General features: G+C 51.2%; 1 protein-coding gene across 6 annotated transcripts; it reads right to left on the bottom strand.

Moving 5' to 3' along the window:
- Positions 1–9,749: 9,749 nt before the first annotated feature.
- LOC118252210 (uncharacterized) lies at positions 9,750–18,831 on the bottom strand. Of its 6 annotated transcripts, none has more exons than XM_035555249.2 (5): positions 18,484–18,831; positions 17,092–17,282; positions 14,311–14,541; positions 11,506–11,697; positions 9,750–10,034 (listed from the first exon to the last, which is right to left on the bottom strand). In XM_035555249.2, exons 1-5 carry the CDS (start codon positions 18,684–18,686, stop codon positions 10,027–10,029), a joined length of 825 nt encoding a protein of 274 aa, XP_035411142.1. In that variant the 5' UTR covers positions 18,687–18,831; the 3' UTR covers positions 9,750–10,026. The 6 variants fall into 6 exon arrangements, with proteins under 6 accessions (XP_035411142.1, XP_035411143.1, XP_035411139.1 ...); XM_035555250.2 differs by having other exon boundaries at positions 11,552–11,697; XM_035555246.2 differs by having other exon boundaries at positions 9,750–11,697.
- Positions 18,832–25,735: the final 6,904 nt, after the last annotated feature.

The following is a 25,735-nucleotide window of genomic DNA, read 5'->3' as shown; positions in this document are numbered from 1 at the left end:
TTTATCCCCTTCACTTCTGTGTGTCTTATTGTTGGGGCTGTCTCAGACCCTGACTGTTTTTCCAAACTTGTCTGCTAGCACTCAGCACAGATGCTGACACCAGGGGTGAGTTCCCAGAAGTGTTTTTTGGGAGCAAAGGAAAAGGACTCAAATGGACGGAGACCAAAATGGTTCTGGGCAGCTCTGTTGGCATCAGGATCTGTTTACGGTTCATCTTCCTGCGAGCTCTCACCCTCTCTGCGGATGGAAGAGATGCTGGTGGCTTCAGGAGCGGAGGAGAAACAAGCAGGCCCCTCAGGCTCCAGCCCCTGCTGCTGCTCCCAGGTGGCAGCCACGGGCCCGTGGTGCTGGAGCCCCTGTGCCCTCCTGCGGCCCGGTGTGAGGCCGGGTGTCTGCAGCCCTTTACTGCCTTGGTTATTGTGCTATTGAGCTGAAAGTGCTCCCAGAGCCTTGGTCTCCAGCATGCTGCCTTGAGTGCTTAGCCCAGAAATGAAGTCCGAGCTGTGCAGTGATGGGGAAATGCCACCCTCACGTGCCCTGCACCAGGCAGAGCCACTTCCCCGTGCCTCTGAGGACAGAGCCCTGCTCTGGGGTGTGAGGACCGGGCAGCTGGGCCTTGCCCCGGGGCCGTGGAGCGGTGGTGGTCGCTGGGTCAGGGCTGTCGGCACATGTGGGCTGCAGCACAGAGATGTTTCGCTGCTGGGGAACCAGCAAGAAATTAAATTCTCCACTTGGCTGGTCTGGGTGACTCGGCTTTGCTCTGCTGACTTGTTCCTTCATTATTGTTTGGCTGTTAACTGACTGCAAGCTTGTCTTGTCTGTTTAATGCCAGCACAACGGCTCCGTGGGAGGCAGAGCCTCACTGGTGTTGCCTGAGCGTGCTGCATTACTGTCCTCACTTTGTTCCCTCTGTGGACAGGAGGGAGAAGCCCCCAGGTGCTGCAGGGCCCAGCAGCTGCCCAAGGGTTTTCTCTGTGGCCGGAGCAGCCCTGTGCTGGCAGGGGCTCAGTGTGTGGGGGCCACGCACGTGTCCTGGCCGGGGGGGCAGCCTGGGCTGGCCCAGGCAAGCTGCGGACAGTCATTATTAAGATTAATCTTCCCATCACACCTCTTGGAGCATGACAAGGGAATCTCCAGGCAGATGGGTTTGTGATGGACGTGCCTGTCCTGGCTCTCTGCGGTGCCCGGTGCAGCCACACCTGGAGCCGTGGAACCAGGGGGATGAGTGTGCAGGGGCTGCCCATCATTGGGCATGGGGTGCTTTGGCCCCTAGAGGGGCTGCAGGGAATGCCTGCATGATGTCTCCATTCATCAGCTCCCTTTTTGGCATTGTGCTCTGTGCCAGACACAGGGCTCTGCCCTCTGGGAGCAGCCATGGCAGCTGGGCTGAGCCAGGGTCTCAGAAGTGTCTGAAGCAGTTACATGGTGCCTGGGGCCCAACTGATGCTCAAAACATCTCCATGCTGGGCTTTGGTGCTCTGCAGCACGACTCCACAACACGGGCCTGCCTCATCCGTGTAGCTCATGGCATGTGCTTCAGCATTACTCTGTCCAGAGCTCACGGGACACAGGAGGAGGAGGCACCCAGTTCACAGACCTTGATTAAGCTGGCATAGTGGGTAGCACTCCTGGCAGCAGCATTAATTTCCCAACTCTGTGTGGCTGCTGCTTCCCATTGCAGACAGGGCATCCGGCATCCATTGCATTGCTCTGTCATTCTGAAGGCTGGAGACCCTGTCATTCTGAAGGCTGGAGACCCTGTAGCTTGTTGGGTTTGGGGCTGTTACGTTATGGACAGCAGACGTGTTATTTGTAATGTGCCACTTTGCTCTAAATACACTTTTCTGTCTAGACTCTTGCATTTTGGAGACTGCACTGTGGACCAGATGCAAGTGCCCAGGAGCTGATCTGGTGTGGGGTTGGAGCCATGCACCCAGGTAGACCTGGCCCCTCTTGTCCCAGGTGTTTGGGCAGCTGGCAGCAGATGGGGTGTTGGTTTTGTCCCACTTGATGGGTCTCTGCTTGGGAGGCTGACTGCCTGGACTTGGCGGTGGAGCCACTGCAACCAGGCCCTCAGAGCAAGGCTTAGCAAGCATTGTAGAATTTTGCTTAATTAAGAGCAAGTGGGGAATTTAAAGATTGGGTTTTCGTCATCCTGTGATAAATTAACCTTCTTTTTGCTCAGGAGGACAGGCAAACACTTGAGATCAATGATCTTGCTGATGCTTGGCCTCTTCCCTGTTTGGAGGGGGGGGGGAAAAACACAAAGTGTGTCAGCCCGGGCCCCTCCTGCTGCATTGGGGGGCAGCAAATGGAATGTCTGTGGGTAATGATGATGAATGGCATGATTCATACCAAAACTTGGACCTAAACCTGGAATTTTAGGCCCTATTCATGGAATAAGACAGCTCCTGCTGTGCTATTTGGTGGAATTTACAGTGCAACTGAAGGCTCTGGAGTTCTCCAGGAAAATCTCCCTGAAGACAGGGCAGTCCTTGGGCTGCTGACTTACGCCTGCATTTAAAGGACCAAAGGGCTCACGTTTCCATGTAGTAATGACAGCCTGCAAACATTGATCTGACCGTAGGGAAGCCAGCATGGCCACGTGCTGCTCCAGGCAGGTGGGGCAGCACTTGTCGCTCCCTGCTCCCAGGCGCTGCACCCTGAGCACCGTGTCCTGACCCCGACCCACTGGGCACCTCGCACCGTTCACGGGTGGGGTTGTGTTCAACATTGGGGATTAGACAGAGGGTCAGAGCCCGAGACCCAAGCAGCTGTCAGGAGCTGGGGTCCAGAGCTGGGCCTGGCAGCCCCTGGCCCTGTAGCCTGAACCAAAGGAAGCTGACACAAAATGAGTCCTAGTCTCTAGTCTTTTCATTTTTGAGCATTTAAAAGAAAATAATAGTGTTTTCAGTTTCTCAGAAATCACTAGTTAGATGATGCAACACCTGCTGCTCTGTCCAAACAATGCTGATCCTGATCTGCAGTTTTTGCTTTTCTAAACTCCTTCTTTAAATGTATTCTTATACAGCAGTGTTGACCTTTTCCACCAGCCCCTGTGGAGTGAGGTTGTATCTTGTGTAAAAGTCATATCAAATGGGCCACAAAAAATCACTCTTGCCTGATTAAAATGAATAGTCTAGACGACATGTGCATTTTCCTTCTGTGTCGTTAGCTTTGTGTGAGAGCTTGCAGCAATCAGGGCATTTATGGGAGAAATACAGCTACAGGTACTGCTAGCTGCCTTAGCGGATACTAATTACAATCCTTGTAAGGATTGATTTGCAAAGAAAATTTCTATTGCCTCAAGGACAAATGCTTGTGCAAATCATATTATTGTGTATAAAGAAATTGGTAACACTTTGTGAAACAGTTCATTTATAAATACTTTACTATTTATTAAATTAAATGGTATAACAATCCTTTTGCTAAGTTAAAATATAGTGTTTTTTTTTTTTCTTCATTATTTCTGTGCTGTGAAACAGGCTATTAGATTTTGGTCTATATCACTTGTTAAGATTTTATCGTCTGTGCATTTTGTAACATGCTGCATCTTAGACGTCTAGGGCACCCGTGCTGTGCTGAAGGCAATATGGAAGGTAGCTAACTTCAGCAACCCCTTTCCATTTTCTTAATTTGGTCCTGAAGTTCTAGAATAGAATAATTCTGAAATTGCCTGTTTTTTGGAGCATGGGATTTCACTGTGCCAAATAACACAAACTACAAGCCATCTCCATAATTATAGGTTTCAATTCTGAAGTGAAAATGGTCCGTACCCAGGCTCTGTTGGAAACAGGTCTGGATGCTTTGGGGACCAAGGTTAACTGCTTTTAAAACATATGAGAAGTGTTTCCCACCCAGGAGCAAGTGTGCTCGTGGAAAGCTCCATTTGAATTCACCTGTGCAAGCTGCAGCAAGCAGAAGCGTGTGGCTGCCTGGTCAGGCAGCAGGAGCGATCCTGTGTGGGTTCCCGGCCCCTCCGGCACAGTTCACACAAACAGCAAGTGCCCAGCACGGGTCCCTGACCTCCTGGCAGGACATCTGATTGCTGCTTAGGGGAGGATCAGCAGCTCCCTCATCCACGCACTCAGTCCTCCCCAGAGAAGCTGGTGGAGACTTGCTGATGGGAAGCATCCTGCACAGTGTCCAAATCCTTGGGCTGGTTTGGGTGTTGCTACTGTGTGCAAGCCACCCATGCTCAGAGGTGCTGGTGCTTCGCTCTGCTCATGCTGTTGGTCAGGAGCTGAGTTCTGGTTATTTGCATTCCCATGGAGGGTGGAGTGAGGCCAGGCCCTGTGTCCAGATTCACCATTGTCCCCCTGACCACACTTCCAGCATGGAAATTATCCAGTTATTTTATTCCTATTGTGTACTTTACCTTGAGAAATTAGGAAAGGAAGAACTGTGCAAGGGGAGATGAGAACGTTAGTTACATTTATCAGTAATCAAGGACCTGCACGTTAATGGTGCTGTGCCAGCACTCCCAGGTTTACCACCTCCGTTCCTACTTGGAGAAAAAGAAGTTGACCTTGCCTTCTAAAATTCTTGTCCACTCTGGAAAACAAGCAGACAGGACATCTTTACTGAGCTAGAAATTTCTCTTGAATGTACCCTCCTTAATTTATGTTCCCTCTCACTTCATTGCCTGCAGCAAAACCCATTAATGGTGGCAGTTTGTGACACAACTGCAGGCTCCTCTAATGGGTAGCTCTCCTGCAATTCCACAGCTCTCTTGCTTCAGAGGAATTTGCTGGCATTGTGGTGCTCAGCTTCTCCCCCTCTATTTCCCAGACTCCAGAGACTAATCCTTCCTTCAGTTGGTTTTGCTGCTACTATGGCAATATTTTCTCCCCCATAGTGGTAATCATACAATGGTCTCTGAGAACAGCAGGAGAAACGGTGCCTGTTAGATGCATAAAAGGTAAGATGAACTACATGTCATAAAACTTTTAAAAGTTCCTTTTTTGTGTTTGTGCGGGGGTTATTTTATATGGCTTTTGATATGAAGCTAAAATTGCACATCAAAAAGGATAATGCATCTTTAAGCTGTTACAATGACTTCTAAATTTTTCATTTAATGTCAGTGAGGAAAAAACCCCCTCAGTTGGCTGAGTTACGTTGGTGAGATGGCTGTTTCATTCCATAAAGTGTCTGCAGTGGATTTGAACAGTAGGAAATCCAAGGGTGATAAATAGCTATTTCTAAGTAAATTTCATGCAATTGCCCTTTGGTTAAAGTCTTTCCTCTCAGCACTTTCCTGTGCACATAGCCCAACTAATAATATTCAGGAGCAAGTGCTTTCCAGTGTGACAACTGATTGCACTTTGAAGCAGTAAATGGCTGATTTCATAATTGGTATAATTTTTCACAAGTACCTGAATGTCATATACAGAAAGAATAAGCAACCTGGACTTAATACGGGAGCTTTTTCAATTCTCCTAAAAATCAATAATGTATTAAACCCCTCTAACTGATTAAAATAATGTGAACCCTGAGTAGGTTTTGTGAGGAAGGCAGGTTTCTTCAAGGGTGGCAGATTTATGGCAAAAGGGTTAATACATGGGGAGAATGGGGATATGTTACAGATGGAGTCAGTTTTCCTAATTAAACTTTTATCAAGATTTTCCTGGTTTGAATTGTTTCACTTAGTGCAATGGAAAAGAGCATTTCCTTTATTGTTCAGGCCAGCACTTGCAGCGCTCACATGTGCTGAGAGCACTGTCCTCACGGAGAAGGTGATTATAATAACAAGAAAGATGGTATCCATTCTGAAGATTACATGCTAGCTCCAGAGGATTCCTCTGCCCTGTGACAGGAAAAGGCACAGAGCAGTTTTTCAGCGGTGAGCTTGTGTTTTCACGGTGTGTGGATGCCTGTGCAGTCTCCTGTATGGGCTGGAGACCAGGGCACAGGACCAGCTCTGGCCTGGGGAGGATGTTGCAGTAGAAATTACTTCCCTTTGTGGTGGGCAACTTTTTTTTTTTTTCCTCTTTGCATAGGAAAGTTCAATTAGTGTCACAGTGACATGAATGTTATTAGCAGTGTTACAAAAGAAAGAGCCTATCTATCAGGAGATAAACGGAAGGTTATATTTTTTTTTTCCTCAGGATTTTAAGATTTCTTGAAGTCCTTTCAGGAGGACTACTGAGAAAAAATGTTTGAAGATCTATCAAGAAAACATTTGTAAAGAGAAAAGCACAGATGCAGTCTGACAGCAAGGACATGCAGGCAGGTGCAGGGGTTCCTGGCCCCGCGATGGCTCCATTGGGATGTCCGGCAGCCGAGTGTGCGGCCAACGTCAGGGGGGGTCAAACCAGCGGGGTGCTTAAAAACCCGATGACTTCCATTAAAGCTTGCGCCAGCTCCTGCAGCCCGTGGTGCTGTTTTAGTCCCAGCGCTGTTCTCCCCCCAGCCAAGTGGCACTGTGTCCCCTGCCCCCAGGGGACACGTCCCCACCTACCCTATTGCAGGCCCCTGGGTGCCAGCTGTGACCCTGCCTGCCCCGCGCGCTCCCGGTGCTCTGCGGCCCCGTCCCTCCCCAGGAAGGCTCTTATCTCCCTGGAGCTGTCATACACAGGTGATTTGGGGAATCTATTGAAACTTCACTTCTCAAGATCAAACATCTTAAGCTCCATATTATTCACATTTGTCTACTGTTTCTAACTCATTTCCCATTTTCCAGCTGAGGAACTCTGCCAGAAGCGCTCTTTGCCAGAGATTAAAACAATTTAGGAAGCAGACACCCAATTCCTTTCTGTGGATAGTAGGCAAATTGGATATCTGTGAGAAGCAAGCAAATTTTATTATCGACAGATAGTTTGCTACTTAACTATCCTTAAGAATCCCCAAGTATTTACAGGTTTTTGTTGAGTGTCCCGAGCCAAACAGAAAACATCGGAGCGTGCTCTGCTCTGTGGAGGGACCTGGAGCCTCTTGGCCCTGCCTGGCCCCTGTCCATCTGTCTGTGCGCCGTCAGGTGCACCTCCTGCGCCATGCTGCCACCCCTCCAGGGCAAGCTGCTCCCGGGCTGGGTGCTGCAGCCCCATCCCTTCCCCGTGCAAGTGAGCAGCAGCTCAGGACCGGAACTTGTGTGCTTGGGATGTGGCTGCGCATGTCCAGGTCGCCCAGCACAGCCGCTGCCTTGCCCACCGTGGTGTCGGAGCCTTGTGCTCCATCTTACTGCTGGCTTTTGAAGTGCTCCCGCAGGGGCTGCAGCGTGACAGCTCCCAGAGAGCCGACCCCTGGCTGGGGCAGCTGTGGCCATGGTGCGGGGGGTGCCCGGGCTGCACTCAGGGGAGCCTGGCACTGCCGCACGTGTCGCTGCCACGCGTCATGCAGCTTGTGCCGCCATCACCGAGCACAAGCTACTGAAGTGAGAGCAAGTGTCTGGGAGAAATGAGCAGAACTCAAATGCCACAGGCTGAAGCGCAACCGTAAAGGAGTCTTCATGGTAGCTGTGTTCTGTTCAGGGCTCAATGTTTTATACCCACCAGAAAAGCTTTGTTCTGAGTTCGTTGGAGGCAATGTGCTGTTATCCTAACGCAGCTTGTGCTGTGTGAATTTGCTTAGATGTTTGTAATGAGGCCAAGGGACATGTGAAATAGCATTTATGTCATTAGCAGTGGCTCTCATTGATTTGTATCAAAATAGCTGTTTTAAATGTAATTACCACTAATTTGTGAAAATGCACCATTAGATATGTAAATTCATTGGCTAATGGCTGCATGAGGCAGACTACATTGAGTGGCATGACGTGGGCTAACGAAACCGGCATCATTTCTCAGCTTGCTAAGCAGGTTCCTGTGAGCTGGTGGGTGCCAGAGGGCTCGCTGGCCTCCGCCGGGCTGCGCCAACATCAGCGTGCACCGGCAGCAGGGTGGGAGCAAAGGGGGCTCGGAGGGGCCGTCCCGGCAGCATGGTCCTCAGTGCCCTGGTGCACGGCAGCGATGCCTCACGGCCCTGCTGCAAGCGTGGTACGCAGGGCTTTGGTGGGTACTGCCAGGATCCAGGAAAACAAAGGGGCAATGGCTCTTAAATTTACACAAAGATCAAAAAAAATCATGGGATCGTTCATCAGGATTGCTGTAGTTCTTGACCACATAGTAAATGATTTATTTAATCTTAATATATTCCATAAAGAGTCCCCATATTTCCATAAATATGTCATATCTACCTAATACATAGTAATGAACCTGCTCCAAGGGTAAATAAATAAGATCTAAGCTCAGCAAGCCAATGTTTATCAAAGGGAGATATACAGATATTGAGTCCTTTAAAGTACCATTCTTCACAGCAATCGCAGCCAAGTTAGGCAATTTATAACATGTCAAGTCAATTAGAAGTCCCAGTGGGCACAGCGTGAGCCTGGGTGTGAAAAGGGGTAAACCTCTGATGAGGAGTGGGTCTGTGGTGCGTGTCCAGGGGGTGTGCACTCCAGTGGGTGTGAGCACGCTTGTGCACGGCCGCACAGCTGGCACACTGCTGTGCAACACTGCAGGGAAATGCCACCAGTGCTGCTCCTCCCTCACGGGTACTTCGGAGCTAGGGGGGAGTTTTTTCCAATACATTATCCATCTACTATGGCTATTTTAACATGAGTTACTTTATTTTGGGATCTTTTAGTCTCCATGTTTAGAAAAAAAAATCTTATTTTTTGTTTTGAAGCTTTTTTATTTAAAGCAATTGAAGTAGTTTCAAGATAAATTTTTCTTGGATTGCTTTAATTTTACTTATTGCATTATTTCCATGGAGTTATGTGTAGTAGCGCATAACATAGCATAATATACTAGTCAAGTATTTATTTTTATACAAATACATTATGATACAATTGCAAATGGAATTAACCATTAATTTGTAAAAGTTGCACCTTTTAATCTTATTTTCTATAGCAAAGTGTTTCCTGTCTGTGTTGTAATTAGTTTGACAAAGTCAATAATAATAGAATATTCTGATTATGTCAATATGACATGTAATATTATGCACTTCTACTACTATTATGCATATTATGACATGACTTGACATGATATGACAGGTCACATTATGCACTACTACTGATGTCATAAAATAATGTAAAAGTAATGAAAACAAATTTTGAAATGAAAAATTTTTAATGAATTCATGATTTTTTCTAAGACAAATTCCTAGGCCAATTGTCTTCATTTCCAATTTAAAAAAAAAAAAAGTTCGTTTTCTCTTCATCCAGAAGGCAAAAGGGTTCTGTAACATTTCCACGAGCAGGGAGCCCCTTGGTTTTGATCCGCTCACCAGCCCGAGCTGCTTCCTCAGCGCGCAGCTCACTCACGGCCCACACGGGCACCTTGATGCCTGCAGCCTGGCATTTGGCACGTCTCACCCGCTCATGCACGGGTGCTCTGGGTGCACGTGGGTGGGTTGCCCCGGGCAAAATGTGCCACAGGGCCCCTGTCCTGGGGCAGAAGCTGCTGGAATGCAGGGCTGTGTGGTTCCCTTCCCTTTCCCTCTGCCTGCCGCTTTCCAGCTCTGCTGCCACTCACCCTGCTCTGCTCGGGGCGCTTGCAGAGGACGTGGATCAGTCTGCTTCTTTCCCAAGTAAAATATTTTATTCCTCACCCCCTACTTCACTGCCTGCTCATTGCTTTGGTCACCCACAATACAATCTGGTTTTGTGCTGACTTTTAAAATCCTGAAAAGTGGGACATAGAAAACTCCGTGTAAATCTCGGCCGTGTCCTGGCAGCTGATAAGATGTGTGTGATGGAGACGCTTGCTGACATCAGAATGGCAAATGGTTTATTTGTGAGCTTTTTAATGTGAAGTGTGCAGCATGCTGCTCCTATTTTATATTCATTTTTACTGAGATACAGTGATAATTCTCACCTCCCAGAGACACCAAGCAGTTTGGAAAACATTTATAACAAGTCATTAGTGAGCTGGATGCTTAAAACTCTGAGTCTGTCCTGGTTTCATATACGTTGTACTTCTGAAGGTGTAGATTCCCTCTGCAAATCATTAAGAAAAATTGGTACTTGCTGGCAGGTAGGTAGGAGTTTTAGTGGCCTGGAGATTTAAGCAGAAATCGAATATGGTCACCAGGGAATGTAGATTGTGCTCGACATTCTCCTACCTAAGAACCAGTCAGATAACGCAGCAGCTGGAATTTGGATTCATTTTTAATGAAATACTTTTTGCAACAATCCTACAGCAGCCCCAAATGGTGGCAGATCAGAGGACTGCCAGGTGGAAGATCTCCGCCTGTCTCAGCTAATTCAGGAGCCCTTTTCTCCGCACAGGGCCAGGGCCGCCTGGGGAGCGGTGGCTGCGGGCGTGCAGCTGAGCACAGCCATGGCAGGCAGGGGCACGGGGCGTGCGTGGGGCAGGCGGCAGCTGGTGACTGCAAAGAGCTGCACGAAGGAGAGGCCCCTGGCAGCCCCGAGCCCTTTCACCTGCGGCCGTGCACCAGGACGGACCATGCGGCGCAGCTGCCGAGGCGCCCCTTCCAGCACATGGCTCAGCAGGGGTGGCGCCAGGCGCGCCCAGGCCTGCCGGCTGGGTGCAGCCCCCGCAGCCCCGCGAGGCTGGGCTGGCGCGGCTTTCCAGCGCTGTCTGCCTGGGAAGGGGGAGGACCTGCTCCAGGGCCCGCTGGCCCTCAGGTGCGGTGGGCAGGCGTGCACCTGGCTGGCTGCTGGGTGCTGCTTCCCAGCCTGCTGGGCGCCTCCAGCGCCTTTGGGTGCCCTGGCACATCCTGCGCCCCCCTGGCAGTGGGACGGGGGCACCAGCAGCATGGCTCCCTCTCGGCAGCCTCGCTGCCAGGTTACTGCTGAATCCCCTGGCACCGCTGCCCAGCACAGAGGAGCCACGTGGGTACGTGGGCTCTGGAGGCCTTTCTGAGGGGCCGTGGGTCTCTATGGCAATGCCAGCCGAGTGTGACAGGCCTGGCCAATGCAGTCCACAGAGGAGCCAGACCCAGACGGGGTCTCCTCCTGACCTGAATTTCCAGCCGTTATAGGACCCGCGGCCCCACGCCTACCTCCCCAGGCACTTGGAGGCCCCCCCTCGATGTTCCTGTTTTACCATGACCAAGTCCCATCTTTGCCATTTGCCACCTCAGGGGGCAGTGGAAGTCTCTGCACAGAGTTGTCCCCTCATCCTGCGCTCAGACTCATGCCGGAGGGGTCCCAGCAGCACTGCTCCTTCCTTGCCAGCACTGCAGTTACTGCAGGAGGTGCATTGCGCGCGTGCTTCGCTGAGGCTGCTCTCTGCTACTGTTACTCCTCCACTGAAGCCACCACAGGATCATGCAGGTGACAGCATGCTGCTGCTCTGGGGACAAATTTGCTTCTACCCACATCCCACCTCTCCTCAGCCCTGCGGCGGTGCCAGCGCTCCTGCTCCTGCAGAGCCTGAACCAGGAGGAGCACAGCACCCGCACACATGCAGCCACGGCCCCTGGCTGCCCTGCTTCAGGGCAGTGTCACGGTGCGGGAGAGGCCCACATCTCCAGCGCAAGATGGGACTGCTTTCGCCGTACCTCTTGCACAGGAGGGCAGGGGCCAGCCCCCTGGGATATTCCCCACCTGGCAGCAGCGGGAAGTGCTGGGCGAGCCCTGCAGAGCCCATCCTTCCCTGCTACCTCTGTCCAGTAGCGTGTCTTGTTGGGGCTCTGTCCTTCGTGCACTGGATGGGCAGCACATCTGACAACAACTCCCAGGCACAAGGGACCCTGGTGATACAAAAAAGGTCATTAAGGGACCTCACCAGGGTCTTTTTCAAATGGAAATGTCATTTATTATTATTTAGTGCTGAGAGTGCTCAGAATAAAAGCAGCTGATGGCTGGGGAAGCTTCAGCCCTGACAGCCTCTGCTCCCAGTCACACATGACGTGGTGTGGAGCACCTCTGAGCCGCCATCCTCCTGTTTGGCAGCTGCAGGACTTCCCTGCCTGCCTGCCAGGCGTGGGGACTGGTTGGCGAGGGGCTGGGTGCTCCCCACATGAGGTCCCCATGCCCAAGGGGCCCCGGAGCTGTCAGAGCAGGTGGCCAGGTGGGTGCCCAGATGCCAAGAGCTGTGCAACGCTGCCCCTCATCAGCACTCTGACCTCACCTGCACTCCAGCCAAGTCTGCAGGAGGGAGTGGGACCCAAGGGGACCACCAGGTACGGAAGCAAGGGCTGGGTCTCAGCTGTCCTTCAGTGGTGCCACCCTTGCTTTCTGGGGGATACAAGGCTGGAGGGACCACCAGCCTGCTGCTGCAGTAGGACATGAGCATGCAGCATCCTCCGTTTCTGCTTGAAACGCAGCACAGCAGAGGTGTGGGAAGTGCCCTGCAGTGCTGGCTGCTGCCGTCCCTGGTGCCGCTTGCTGTGGCTGCCAGCTCCCAAGGTCAGACAGGGCTGCCAGCACATCGGACCCACAGGAGTTTCTTACAGAGCTGTGAGGCAGCAGGGGATGTGGGTGAGGAGCTGCAACATCTGCTGATGGCTCTTCAGAAACCGGGGGACACCAACAGATGCTCGGGCACAGACGTTCTGGTCCTGGTGGCCCAGCTGCATGGGCCAGCCCCATGCCCCCACTAGGCTGCAGCTCCAGCTGTGCCGCTGGCACAAAGGACTGCAGCCGCGCTGGCAACACCAGGCTGGCACCGACCCCGGGGTCCGGCTTCCTCCTGTCCTCCTGAGGTGCTGCTGGGGCAGGGGAGGGATTCCTATAACCGCTGCCCATCAGTACCCGTCTCTGGGTCAGAGAAGGGAATTATTAGTGCAGCCACCACATAAAGCTGAAATCCCAGCAAGGGCCCAAAGAGGAGCACGTTGCCCAGGCACAGCAGCCTCCACTCCCCAGCTCCGCTCGGCCACTGGCCTCCCCACCTGCGGCACGGGCTCGGGCTGTGCAAACAGCCCTGGCTGGGAGCTATCTCGGTGCAGGCGCTCGTTGGAGTGCCACTGCCACCTCCATGAAAGCAAATGAAAGAGTTTTGATCCAAATTGCATTTCCCCTCTTAGTCTGGAGTATGTCGGCACATTACAGCCTATAATATTCCACTGCTGCTCTTTTGCATGATTTTTTAATTAAAAAACTATGGAGTAAACAAACATTCTGCTCTGGAGTAGCCCTGCAGAGACCCATCGATAGGCACATTTACATCCCTACACTTTTTCAAGAAAGTTTATATCTTAACAACAAAAAAATAATAATAATATTACCCACCCAAACAGTTAGTATTGGATAAAAGTTTGAAGTGAAAGGCAGCTGGCAACCTTCTCCAGCCCATGAAATGATATTAACATTTTATTATTCTAAGGTGAGCTTTTTGAAACGGAATTTTAAATGTTACCCTGCTGTTCCAGAACACAAAAACCTTTAATTTTATGCAAATGAACAGCGAGGAGCTGAGCGCTTAATGTAAACGAACACTTTCTTTGTAGGAGAGGTTGGAAGAGAAAAAAAATTTCCCAGGGATTCTTTAATTGCTGTCTGAAATTATGTAAATCCCACTGCTAGGCAGAACGCAATTATCCCGTGCCCCTCTCTGCCAGCATTGCTAATGTCTAACAAAATATCGGTGGGTGACATTTAGTCGAGGTAATGCAAATGAGAATTAATTTTTTTCCAAGACAAAGGGCAGCTAAAAGATCACCTCATTCATATACAGCAGAGGGGGTGTGGGGAGGCAAAACCAGAGGACTCTGGCAGGGAGGGGTGGTGCGGGAATGAAGGAAGACAGAGGAAAGTTGTAGTTGTGACAGTCCACGGGAAGCTGGGACCAGGCCAAAGTTGATGAGCATTTCTGTATCTCTTTATTTTTTAAACGAATGAACCTCTGGGCGGGGGGCTGGTTGTTTGTTTTTCTGTTTAATTCATGGTCATCCTGACAAGGGGGTAGGGTGGGAAATGTGATTGAAACCCCCTAATGGCTCTGCCTTGTGTTGAGTAAAGACTGCTTGTAATTTATCACCTAGTTGTGCTGATAACTAGCAATAATTCTATTAAATATTCAAAGTGAGGCTTTCGCAACACAATTATCAAACGGGATTTGTTAGTTCAGAAATCCTTCATGAGCACAAAAAGGTGCACAGTGTGCTGTAGGGTAATGGGCTTCCCTTACTGCTGCTGCCACCGACTCTGGGGCTACCTCCTGGAAAGCTACATCCCTGCCAGCATTTGGAATGGGGAGGGGGAGGCTGCTTCTATTTTTGTAGCAGAGATCAGGGAATTCACACAGGATTTTTCCTTCTTTTCTCTTTTTGTTTCCCTTTCTGATTTTTATTTTTGGTTCTTGAGTTTCATAGCTATCTTTGCTTCTAAGTCCGCATCTAAGAGCTTGCAACTCTGCTTACCTTTTAGAAGAGAAAAGCAAGCCCCAGTGGGAGATGGTGCAAGGCAGGGGCAGGTATATGTGAAGAATGATGAAGTACATAGATGCTCAGAAGCCCCCAGATCAGGGTAAGGAGTGCTGCTGGAATTATCCTTTGAAATGTACACTCTCTGCAGGGAGGCCCCAGGGATCATCCTTGCTGGAGGAGACGGGCTGAGTTGCACCATCTGCTTGGGATTTAGGACAGGCAGATCTGTGAAAATATGAATTAAAAATACAGAGTACCAGGAAATAGTTTCCTCTTGCCCATCTTTTGATATTATACCGAGCAAACCTGGGTGGCTGGTGCCGCCTGTGTGCCACGGTGTCCTCACAGCAGGGCTCCGCTGCTCGGGGCTGGCTCCAGCCAGCACGCACGCTGCCACGGCTCGCGCCGATGCCCCCGCGCTTCGCATTCAGCCCTAGCGTGTCAGCACCCTGCGGCCCATCTCAGGCATTGGGGCTGGTGGGCAGGGTCACGGTGGGAGTGCTCGCGCCTGCTGCAGCAGGTGGTCCCGGTGGCCGTGGCAGGGGGCGCGCAGCCCGCGGTTCGGCCAGGGGCAGCCCGGCTCACATGCCTGACAGTCTGGTGTGCGGCAGCCCTCATCCGCGGTGCCTCGGCAGGGGCACCTACACAGCATCCTCTGGGCCTGGGCCGATGCGCTGCCCCACGCTCCGAGGAGCGGCCAGACCTGGCTGGGTGACCCCGCCAGCACAGCCTGCAGCCCGCACCCGCTGCACAGTCACCTCGCGAGTGCATGAGCTCCAGCGCTGAAAGGAACAGACAAATGATCCGTTTCCTATCGTGTTCCCTTCCCTTGAGTTGTTCAACCTGGTGCACTGGAATTCCCAAGTGAAAGGAATTCCCAAGTCACCCACAGGGAGCTCTCCAGGCTGCCCAGAACCTCCTGCAGCTGTTCCGGGAACCACAGGGCTGCGCACCCGTGCGGTCTGCCCTGCCGGCGGCAGTGCCGGGGATGGAGGTGGCTCGGTGCCATTGCAGGCAGAAGCTGCCCCTTGCCTGCAGGGCACTGCCGCCGTGCAGACAGCAGCTGTCCTTGTCCTCCTAAAATTTATAATCTTTATAATCTAAGATTTAGACTCTTCAAAGCTTTATGCCTGTCTTTAACCTGTAGCACATGCATAGTCTCAGTGGGATTTCTCATCTGCTAAGAGTTAAGCATGTGCATAAATCTTTGCAGGCTTGGGGCCTAAGGCATTTCTGCTCACACATGCACACATTCCTGCGCACACGAGTCATGGAACGACTGCCGTGCAAATTCTCACTCGCAAGGCTGTGTGTCAGAGCAGGGAGGCATGCCAAATCCTTTATGCTCGCACCAACCTCCTGAGCATTTCTCAAGCTTTTTGGATGCCGTGGTGGTGTTGAACTTCTGACACCACCTTTAGCAAATTCCCATTCTCTGTCTGCATTTCTGGGAAGCACAAGGAGGGCTGTTAGCAGGCAGTAATTGTGCCGGAGGTGAGCGCAAGCAGGGCGCAGTCATTCACAGTCACAGATAGCATTTGGGTCAGGGTGAGAACAGCAGGTAGCTCAGGAAGAGTACTGGCATACCAGGTACTTGGCATGAAAAGGAGAGCATGCTGAAGGCTTACTGTGCTGTGAGTGCTCCTCTCGCCTCCCTCCCCCGAGCTGCACGCTTAGAAACACGGCCAGGGCAGCAAGCGCTGGGCCCAGGGCTGCCCTATGCAGGCTGGCACTGTCCAGTGCAGCCTTTTGTGTTCACTGTTGTGAAGATTTTTTAACTGGCTCTATCACATCAGTTTCGGTTTCATCAATGCAAGCTAGCCCAGAGTGAAATCCAGGTAAGAAACCAGTGCAGATTTTTTGGTGGCATAAGAGAATTGACAAAGCACCACGCCTATCCCAGGCATAGCATTCTGATAGCCTGTGTTTGTGGGGTGCTTCTGCAGGTGCTTGTACTTGGCAGCACAGTATTTGCAGGGGTCTGGTCTAGGAGACTTCACTACACGAATATATAGCCTTTACTTTCTAAGTAGTAGTTTCTGCCATCAAGTGATGAAAAAAGAAGCAATACACTTTACATTTAAAATCATCACTGCAAAACTCCTTTTTTGCCCTCATGCAACGTTGATGTTGTTTTAAGTCAGATGACATGAACTTTCATGAAATTACTCTTTTCACTTCATATCTTGAGTTTGCAATGTGAATGGATACGGCCTTTTTAATTTAGGGTTAGAAAATCCAGGCAAAGACATCAGGTGAGAAGTGGCATTTCATAAATGTCTTGTGTTCTACAGCATTCACTTTGTTAAGGACGAAATCACATTAGTTTCCCTAAAACATCATCTGCACGCTGCACAAAGTTATTGCTGTTAGAAGCAAACCCTCGGAGAAGAATTGCACACACTGGCGTTTGTGATCTGCAGCTTGCTGCGGGCTGCTGCCCACTCGCCGCACGGCCGCGAGCGCCCGCAGTCGCTCAGGTCAATTGCTATTTGTCAACGGGAGCCGTGGCTGTGCCCCAGGCAAAGTGCTGATCACAGCACAGCACCCTCTGAACTGACCCGAGCATTTAGCCTTTTCTGAGAAATATTTACAGAAAGGTCAGCAAATGCTTTGTGACAAGATGCTAGCACATCCCTAACCTACTCCCATCTCGCTCCATGCCTCGCCTCGTGTTCTGGGCACAGAGCAGCAGGAAGAGGAGGTCCTGTGTGCTGTGGTTTCCAACCTATTCCTTAACATTGCAAAAGCACCTCAGTGAGCTGATCTGCTTACCTGGGAGGGATGGGCTTCTGTAGGTAACCCAGTCTGTTTCCAGGGGATGCCTTGCAGCAACCAGCTCCTTCCTTTGTGGCCCCATGAGGTCCGGACCCTCCCATATAAAGAAGAGCTCTGCTTGTTCTGGTTGCAGCCTCCCACGGTGCCACTGTACCACCATCCCGCAGTGTCGGATTTGGGAGCTGTGGCTGAAAGGGAACGAACAGGACCTGTTATTAGAATGCTGGTAAGGGGAGAACGTTGCAGCGGGGTTACGGGGAGGATGGCTCTGTGCACTGCACCATAGCAGCACCAGCTGTCCTTTGCTGACAGCACCAGGTACCCTAGGCTCTGAAGCCAACTGTACTTCCCCGTCCTATTGACAATCATTTCTTGTGGCAAACGTGCCTTTGCTGTGCCCACCATGGCTGCGTAAGGTAAACTCAGCCACCAGGCACTTGCTGACCTGCCGGCTGGCTCCGTTTGGGACTCCCGGCCTGACAGGCAGCAGAGGGAGGCGAGCTGGACATGCCCCGCCTGGCAGTGCCAGTTGTTACCCGCGGAGAGGCAGACAGACAGACAGACAAAGCAGCAGCAGGAACCGATCACGCTGAACAGATTTAGCAGCTAGAAAGTCCCTTGTGAGAAAATAGAGCTGCGAGGGGCAAATGGTCCCGAGGAAGAAACAGGCTTACTGTCCCTGAGCCCCCCCTGCCCTGAGATGGCCTGGGTTTCTAAGCAGATCAGAGTAAAAGCCTCCCGTAGCTGGGTAATTCTGCCTCTTTCCGATAAGCCGGTAACCCCATTAATAGAGAGTCTGGCATGGAGGGAGCTGTGCTGGGAAAGCGCTGCACCTCCACATGCACAGCAGATTAAAAAGGACTTAATCACAGTGCAGCCACAAAGTGCACTACATGGCATTATTCCTCTGAAATAAAATTTTATATACAGCCTATCTGAGAGCAGCACAAAATAAATACTTTTAAAATCTATGATTACTGTAGGGTTTTTTTTTTTAATTTTATATTGGTGGCTGAGTTCTGCTCTTGCTCCAAAGGATTAGAGGGATAATTCTATTACAATTTAGTAACAAGATTAAAAGAGCCAGTTATCCATTTATGGGGGTCTATGGAAACGAGCAGTGGCTTCTGGAGGTCTCAGGATCTGGGTAGGTGTATCACTCACATCACAGACACATCCAAATCAGGTTAAGGCACAGGCAGGACATGCATGAGGTGAAAAGGTCTCCAGGGCCACCTGTCCTTGCATTGTCATGAGAAGTGTTCAGGGACTCAGAGGGCAGAAAGGACACAGATGGGCAGACTTTCCAGTGTGAAGAGTCATGGGCCAGAGAAGAAAGGAGGAAACAGCAAAAAATGCTCTAGAAATAGAACTGTCCACACAACCTACCAGGAAGGAAGCACCAGTACTGCCACATACCGATGTGAGGAGCTGTTCCACACAGCAGCCAATGCCAGGTGCCAGGGGTCGCAGTTTTGTTGCTCTAAGTTATCTGTGATTTTTCTGCATTGATAAAGGCTTGGCTCTGCAGATGAGAAATCTTGAGGCTGGCAGTGGGAATTCCTGCTGGGGTGGTGAGCTACGCAGGACATGGCTTGTCCTCATTCCTCCCACGTGATGCAGGTAACAAGGACAGCACTGTAATTACACATCTGAATGTCAGCTTTGCACTGATGATCAGTTATACAGTTATGAGCATATCTGAGCATTTGAGTATAAAATGTGCTTTCCATGAGCACTACTAAGTTTCCGTTGCAAGGATGTCAGCTGAAGATGACCATGGCAGGAGTCACACCCAAGTGAAGGAAGGGAATTATTTAGCTCTTCTGATGAGTACGTGCAAAACTATTCACAGTGTCTCAGACTGGAAATTCCATTGTCAGAAACTCCCTTGCAAAACTGTTGTACACATCAAGCCACACACGTGCAAATGGCATGAAACACTCAGGGTTATAAACTAGCTGATGCTGTCATTGTTATGTGTATCTTCTGTACTGATTAACTGATTAATTGATATTTAATTGATTGCGCTGTCAGAGTAGGACTTTAGCATGTGCTGATTGTCTCACCAACTGTTACTAACAAGTCTGAATTGCATTTAGTATAAATCCATAGGAACTGTACATAGGAAAGGTGCAGAAACTGCTTTGGTGGCAACAACGAGCTGAGTTCATGGAGTACGGTCAGTGAGCAACGCCATCATTCAAGTATGAAAAGCTCTTTCTTCTTGCTTTTAAAGATAATTGTTTAGATAAATTTGAATTTAGCTGGTCAGGTGGGGTAGGAACTGTCCTCTGTTTGATTGTGCCAGCACACCCCATACTCACCCGGGTGCCGACCCAGCGTCCGTGCCATTCTGCACCACTGCCTGCCTCGGGCAGGGGACTGCTGGGGCAGCAGGACAGGGCTTGCAGGCTGGGCAGGATCCGGTCCACCGTGTGCTGGACCTGCTTTGCTCCTGGGGAGTGGTCCTGTGCATGTACGGTACTTGTTTTGCTGTTTGTCAAGAGCTTCTTTAAAGGCCTCTCTGCAGTTACAGCCTACAGCAATCTGTCCTTTTCTCCTCAAACAAACCCTTTATAGACTTGTTCTTGTGAAATTTATGGGTTGTTGGGGGAAACATTAGGAAACATTGCATCAAAAATGCGGAATGCTTTTCCCAGCCTGAACCAAGGTCTGTGGCAAGTGCTGCCTGCTGAGATATGGCCCTGACAAGCCTTTTCTTCACAGCGGCTGGAGCTCCTAAATAACAGCAGCCAGCATGGGGAACCTGGCCTCGGGGCTGGGGCACCTGCAGCCCCTTCAGCCTGTGTCAGCGTGCAGGACCAGGTCATCCCTCCGGAATTACACAGATGCAGAGGATGTCACGGACCATCTTTTACAGATGCATAAGTAGGCACGCCGGTAAACCCCCCGAGTTCACCGAGAGAACAAAGCTGGCTGCAAAGCAGTTCTAAATGAAGTATGAGAATTTGAAACGACCAATAGGTTTGCAGAAGAGCCACCAGACAATTGTAACAACGTTGTCTTGCTGTATTAGTTTAATGTCCACTTGAATCACTGACCTTAAGGTCTGAAAAGGACTAAATCTAGAAACAGATGATTTTTTCCATGCAACATGACAGAGGGGCTGTGGTCGCTTCTAAATGCAATTTTACGTTCACTTATGGAAATGCATTGTTCCTCGGCTACTTTAAAAAAGAAACCAATATATGTTCTCTTGAAAGGGGTTAGACCTCAATTATTTTAAAGCCATTGTGCACCACGGCGATGACATCGGCTGGCGGCGCGGCAGCGCCGTACCAATGCTACCCCCTTGTGACCACAACCGACGGCTCGGGCTCGGCGCAGCGCGGCGCCGGGGGAGCCGCTGCCGGGCCGCGGGGCCGTGCGGGGCGGGGCGGGGCGGGGCGGGGCAGCCCGGAGCGGGGCCCCCGAGCGCCGCCCGCCCCCCGGTGCCGAGCGGGGCCCGGCCGCCCCCCCCGCGCCGCGCCCGGCCCGCAGCGGAGCCGACGGGGAAGCCGGCCTCGGGGGGTCCCCGGCGGGCTCGGCACCGCGGGGTCCGCCCCCGCCTGGCCGCCGTCCCCGTCCCCCCCGGGCCGTCCTGCGGCACCGGCACCGCCGCGCTCGGGCGGGCGGAGGCGCGGCCGGGTCCGGAGCGCGGTGCTCGCACGTCTGCGCCTCGCGCTGCTCGCTCTTTGCGTCTTGTTAATGAAAAGCATGGATGTAATTTCAATTAAAGATAATTACATATTTAAACTTAACATTAAATTCTGCACTAAAACAAAATTACATGAAATCTCAGTGTGCAGCCGTGCTGCAAGGCAGCGTGTGAGGCGCGGAGGAAGGAAATGCTGTTATGCAAAGTGAGCTGATCCCTTCCACACTTATCTCCTGCCCGCGTGCTGCTTCCCTGTCCGGCAAGTGAAATCGAGTCTGTTCCCACACGCCACCTTCCCGGCTGATGCCTCACACGCGGTTGTGCTGGGCAGGCCCTGCAGCCACCCAGGCATGGCTATTACCGCGTGGTGTAATGCAGACAAAAATTAAATACCCCATGAGCGAGAACATCCATCAGCGAGGTTACAAATGGGGCTTTGGTGAGATTCTCATTACCAGCAGCAGTCACTGCCTTGGCCAAGCAGTCAGTTCCCAGCCGCCTCTGGTATCCATGGGAGGAAGCTGAGAGACGATGCAGTCAGAGGACCTCTGGTACTGACCAGGGTTCGGCCTCCTGAGTAAAGCTGGGAAGGTGTTCTGAATTAGCGATGAAAAATGTGGTTCCCGGACTACAGAACTGTTCTGTGAAATCCATCAAATGTTTGCCTAAGAAGCAGTTTGCTGAAAATTGAAAACTTTTTTTGATTTTTCTTTACAATACCTCCCCAAATCCCAAACACATTTCATTCTCCCAAAAGCAAATGCATTTATTTCCTGTCCCCAGACACACTGAAAATCGCTGGTTTGAGATAACATAAATGGATCTTTACCCTCCTTGCTCCCTGTATGACCAGCATCTGCCTCTGCCCGAGGAGTCCAGCATTGTCCTCGTGCTTGCTCGCATGTCAGCCTCTCGTGAGCACAGCGTGGGAGAGCAGCCGGCAGGGGAGCATCGAGCATCCAACGCCCCCCTGGCCCTCCACTGCAGCTCCAGCTCTGGTCTGTCGTGATGCCCTGCTGTGGCAAACCAAAGACACTGCGGCACCACCAAACCTTTACAGAGAGAGGCTTTTGTTTAATAAAACATGAAAATTATTCATTGTGTGATTTAATTTGATAGGAAATTCATGCTGCTCCTGTAATAATTATTATCATTATTGATTATTGCAGTGTGGCTTAGCAGCTGCAGCCAAGGGCCAGAGCCCCACTGTGCACGTTGTGTTGGAGGGCAGACCTTGCCCTCGCAGATACACTGCACAGCCAGAACTGGATGCAAATGCAGCATGGAAATAGCAGTTTTGTGCTGGATAAGGGTCAAGCCTGCTAGCAGACTTATAGCTGCACCAGGTTACACAGTTTGAGGACAAGAGAGTCAGGACTTCAGCTGAGCAGACCCAGTGCCTGTGGAACAGTGGGCAGTCTCACCCTGGTGGTGCTATCATTAAGTTTCAGCGTGAATGCTGCCTGCAGAGCCCTTTGCTTCCCGCCCTGGCAGCAGCTGCCTTCCAGCCTGAGGCGAGGTGGCTGCTCCTCAGCTGGCTGGAGGCTGGGGGGAGGAGGCTGCCAGGTTTTGCTCATTCCCCAGGAGGATGCCCCGAGCTGGGGTGAGGGTCACAGCCCCACAGAGGGGCAGCACATGGGCACCCCCGGCACCATGCATGGCACAGCCACCGCACACAGTGCTGGGGCTGCTCCTTCCGCATCAAGTGACTGCAGTTATCAAGCACTGACAAGTGGCATTAAAATTTATTAGCCAGCATAAAGTTTTATTTAAGGGATGGCTAGAGATTTTGTAGGCTCTGCTCGTCCCTACTTTGGCTGTCGGTGTCACCTCCAACAACTGCCGGACACAGCCCCACAGCCTTGAGCCGCTGGCCGTGTGTATGGGATGGGGTCACAGGGACATGGAGTGTGCTGTTCCCCTGGCAGGTCCCGTGGTGACCTCGCACCCCATGCCTGCTGCTGCCAGCCCCACCGTGCCACCCGCCTGGCGCCTGGCGAGGGAGCTCCGCCAGCAGCGCTCCCATTAATCAGTTTGGCAATCGTGAAATACATTACATGCGTACTGGAGTTTAAATCCTGGACTCACTAATGGTTTACTACCCACTAAATCCCCTTCATGTTATTTAACTTTTAAACCTAAGGAATATTCCAAATCAAAGAGGCTCTGTGTCATGCTCAGTCCATCTCAAAGAGCCAGGAATTAACATCTCTTCATGGCTCGACAGTGCCTGCCGCACTGAGCCACAGCTCTCTCCTTATTAATATTTATGATGGGGAGAGAAAGTTGCATAAATCTTAGTTGATACTTAATTAAACCCCACTTCTTTTGATTTCTTCTCTTTCAGCTTCGCTTAGTGTGGACCGTACAACTATTAGATGCTCATCCTGCAAAGAATAGCCTGGCACGCACAGCACACACACGGGGCTAAATAGGATTTAATGTCCGCGGCCACCTCTGCTTATCTGCTGTGAACGGTCCCCGCTCATCTGCTGGCTTTTGTCATCTTGGGCTTGCTGGGACGTCAGCTGGAGGCTTAAGATTATAAAGGCCCAATAGGCTAATGTGAGCCATGGCTGGAAAAGCACAAACCAAACTTCAGCCCCTTTGTTTTGTTTTATCTGTGTCTTGTGTCTGATCTTTCGTGTGATTCATAAGAAAACAGTTAACACGCAGCTGACATATCTTTGATACAATGATCATACAGAGGAAGCAGCTTGACCCCTGAAGGTTCTCGCATACAGCAGGATTGACACTTCACATTGACTTTGCTTCAGGCTTATCAACAAATCTAAGCCAATTTTATTAAAGAGCCGTGTGTGGTGTGTGGAACATGCCAGTTAGAGACAACTTCATTTATAGATGGCTCAGAAATCAGGCAAGTGCTTGGCTGATTTTCTTCTCATTCATGTTTTCACTTTGCTGGCAAATTTAACTTTAAAAAACTCATTGCGTGTTTCAGTGAAGGATGGAGAGTGGTAAAACCCCTCAACATTTCCTGGCCCTTTATTAAGAACTGGGAGAGAGGTGGCAGGTCCCTGTTTCAGGGTAATAAGGTCTGTCAATGAGTAAGCGGTGGCTGGTGAGAAATGCAAAATGCCGCGGTTGCGGTCTGTCCCAGCCGGACCAGGGCAGTAAATCACCCGGGAGCCAGAGCCGAGGGAGATGCTGCCGCACGCCCTGCCCGTGCAGGCTCAGTCGGGCCCGGTTTGCTGCAGGCGGACGGCTGGAAACCCTTCCTGCACGGCAGCCGCCAGCGGAGGCAGGGGGAGCGGCGGGCGTGCGGCCGGGGGGTGAGTGGCCCCTGCGCCCCTGGCACCCTCAGTGCCCCCACGCCCCTGCTGCCCCCGTGCCTGCCCTGCCCGGGAGGCCCCCACACCCTGGTTGCTCCCGGGGCTCCTGTGGCTGCTGTCGGGAAGGAAAACTGGGGGAAAAATAACTCCCCAGAAATACCACCCCAGATTCAGCCAACCCCTTCTGGGCGGCCATGTGTGGGACTTTTCTAAACTGGTTTACCAGTTTTGTGCTTTATTTTTTAGCTCCATTTAACGTGCGTGTAATATTTTTAGCACTGAAAGAAGACCAGGGCAGGGTCCCTCAGGATCAGAAGCGGGGCAGTAAGCAGCCAGCAGGATCCACTGCTCTGAGGCATCATTTGGTAATTATGTCTCTTTTTATTCATGCAAATTTTATCAATATTATTTATATATTCAAAGCCATTTATAAATAATATATACATTTATGCTAAGGTAATTGCCTCAACTCGATTATTTGTCCCAGTTTTTATTGTCTATCCAGATGCTGAATATTAAAAGTATGTTTTCTTGTGTACATTAGTAGCTCAGAGCTGGATGCCTTGTCATGGGAACAACGCTGCTGCATCTGTGTGTGTGATGGGAGCAGGGAGAAGGTGGAGGGCAGCTTTGAGACCACGGTGCAGGAGCAGAGAGATGCAGGAGGGACCGGGCAGAGAGCAGGGAGCGTCCTGGGGCTGGGGGCTGTGCCGAGGCCCCAGGCGAGGTCCGTGCACAGTGGTGCTGTCCTGCCCCAGTGCCCCAGGTCCCCCACAGAGCATGGCGCTGCCTGGGAGCCCTGGGAGACCCGCTGTGCACAGCACGGGATGAGCAGTGGAACATTCCTCCCAAAAGCAAACACAAAGTGTGCCAGCAAAATGCCCCAGGCAGCCCCAGGTGGGCTGTGCCCTCCAGGAGGGGCACGGTGCCTGGGAGTTATGGCCCAAACCCCATCCCAGCATCGCTCACATCCACCTCCCACCTCCTCACTTACCAAAACTTGACATCGCAATGAAAAAAGATTAGGAGCATTGACAGGCCTGCAAAGGTGACAGCTACAAAGAAATATGGAGCAATCACATTGTCAGAGTGCCTATTAGGAACCTAAAAAACCTCAGCTCTCCTGCACAAGCAAAACTGATTTATTGCACAGCACAGTTCATGAACTCATCAGTGGTTTTGCATGGAGAAGAGATGGATTTTCTTTCAGATGTTTATGGTGTGAGCAGACTGTCCTGAAAGTTATTGTTTGATTTAATAAAATCAGTAGTGCTTGCTAGGGTGAAATAAGAACAGACCTGGATCGCCATCCAAAACACAAGCCAAAACCCATCCTGAGGCCTGAGGAAGGTCCATGCAATGCTGAGATAATGTTGCTCAGGAACAACCAGTACCGCCCTCACCAGATGGAGGACCACCAGCACGGAGCAGGGCTGTTCTGCGGTGGCGGCAGCCTGGCTGGGGTGAGGATTATGTTTTTGTCTCCCAGGAAACTCAGACCATGTAACCTTTTCTGACTGGCTTGCCCATTAAGGTGCAGCTTCCTCACGCGTTAGCACAGCGTGTGGCAAGCTGGCGTGACCACCGTGCTGGCGCTGGTGCAGCAGGAGCAGCGGCTGCAGCGGCTGCGTGATGCCCGCAGCCCGGTGCCCGCAGCCTGGTGCCCGCAGCCCCGTGCCCGCAGTCC

This window comes from Cygnus atratus, chromosome 19 (assembly GCF_013377495.2).
Source record: "Cygnus atratus isolate AKBS03 ecotype Queensland, Australia chromosome 19, CAtr_DNAZoo_HiC_assembly, whole genome shotgun sequence".
Taxonomy (NCBI): domain Eukaryota; kingdom Metazoa; phylum Chordata; class Aves; order Anseriformes; family Anatidae; genus Cygnus; species Cygnus atratus.
Note: the sequence above shows the minus strand (reverse complement) of the source record. Positions and strands in the feature narration are given on the sequence as shown.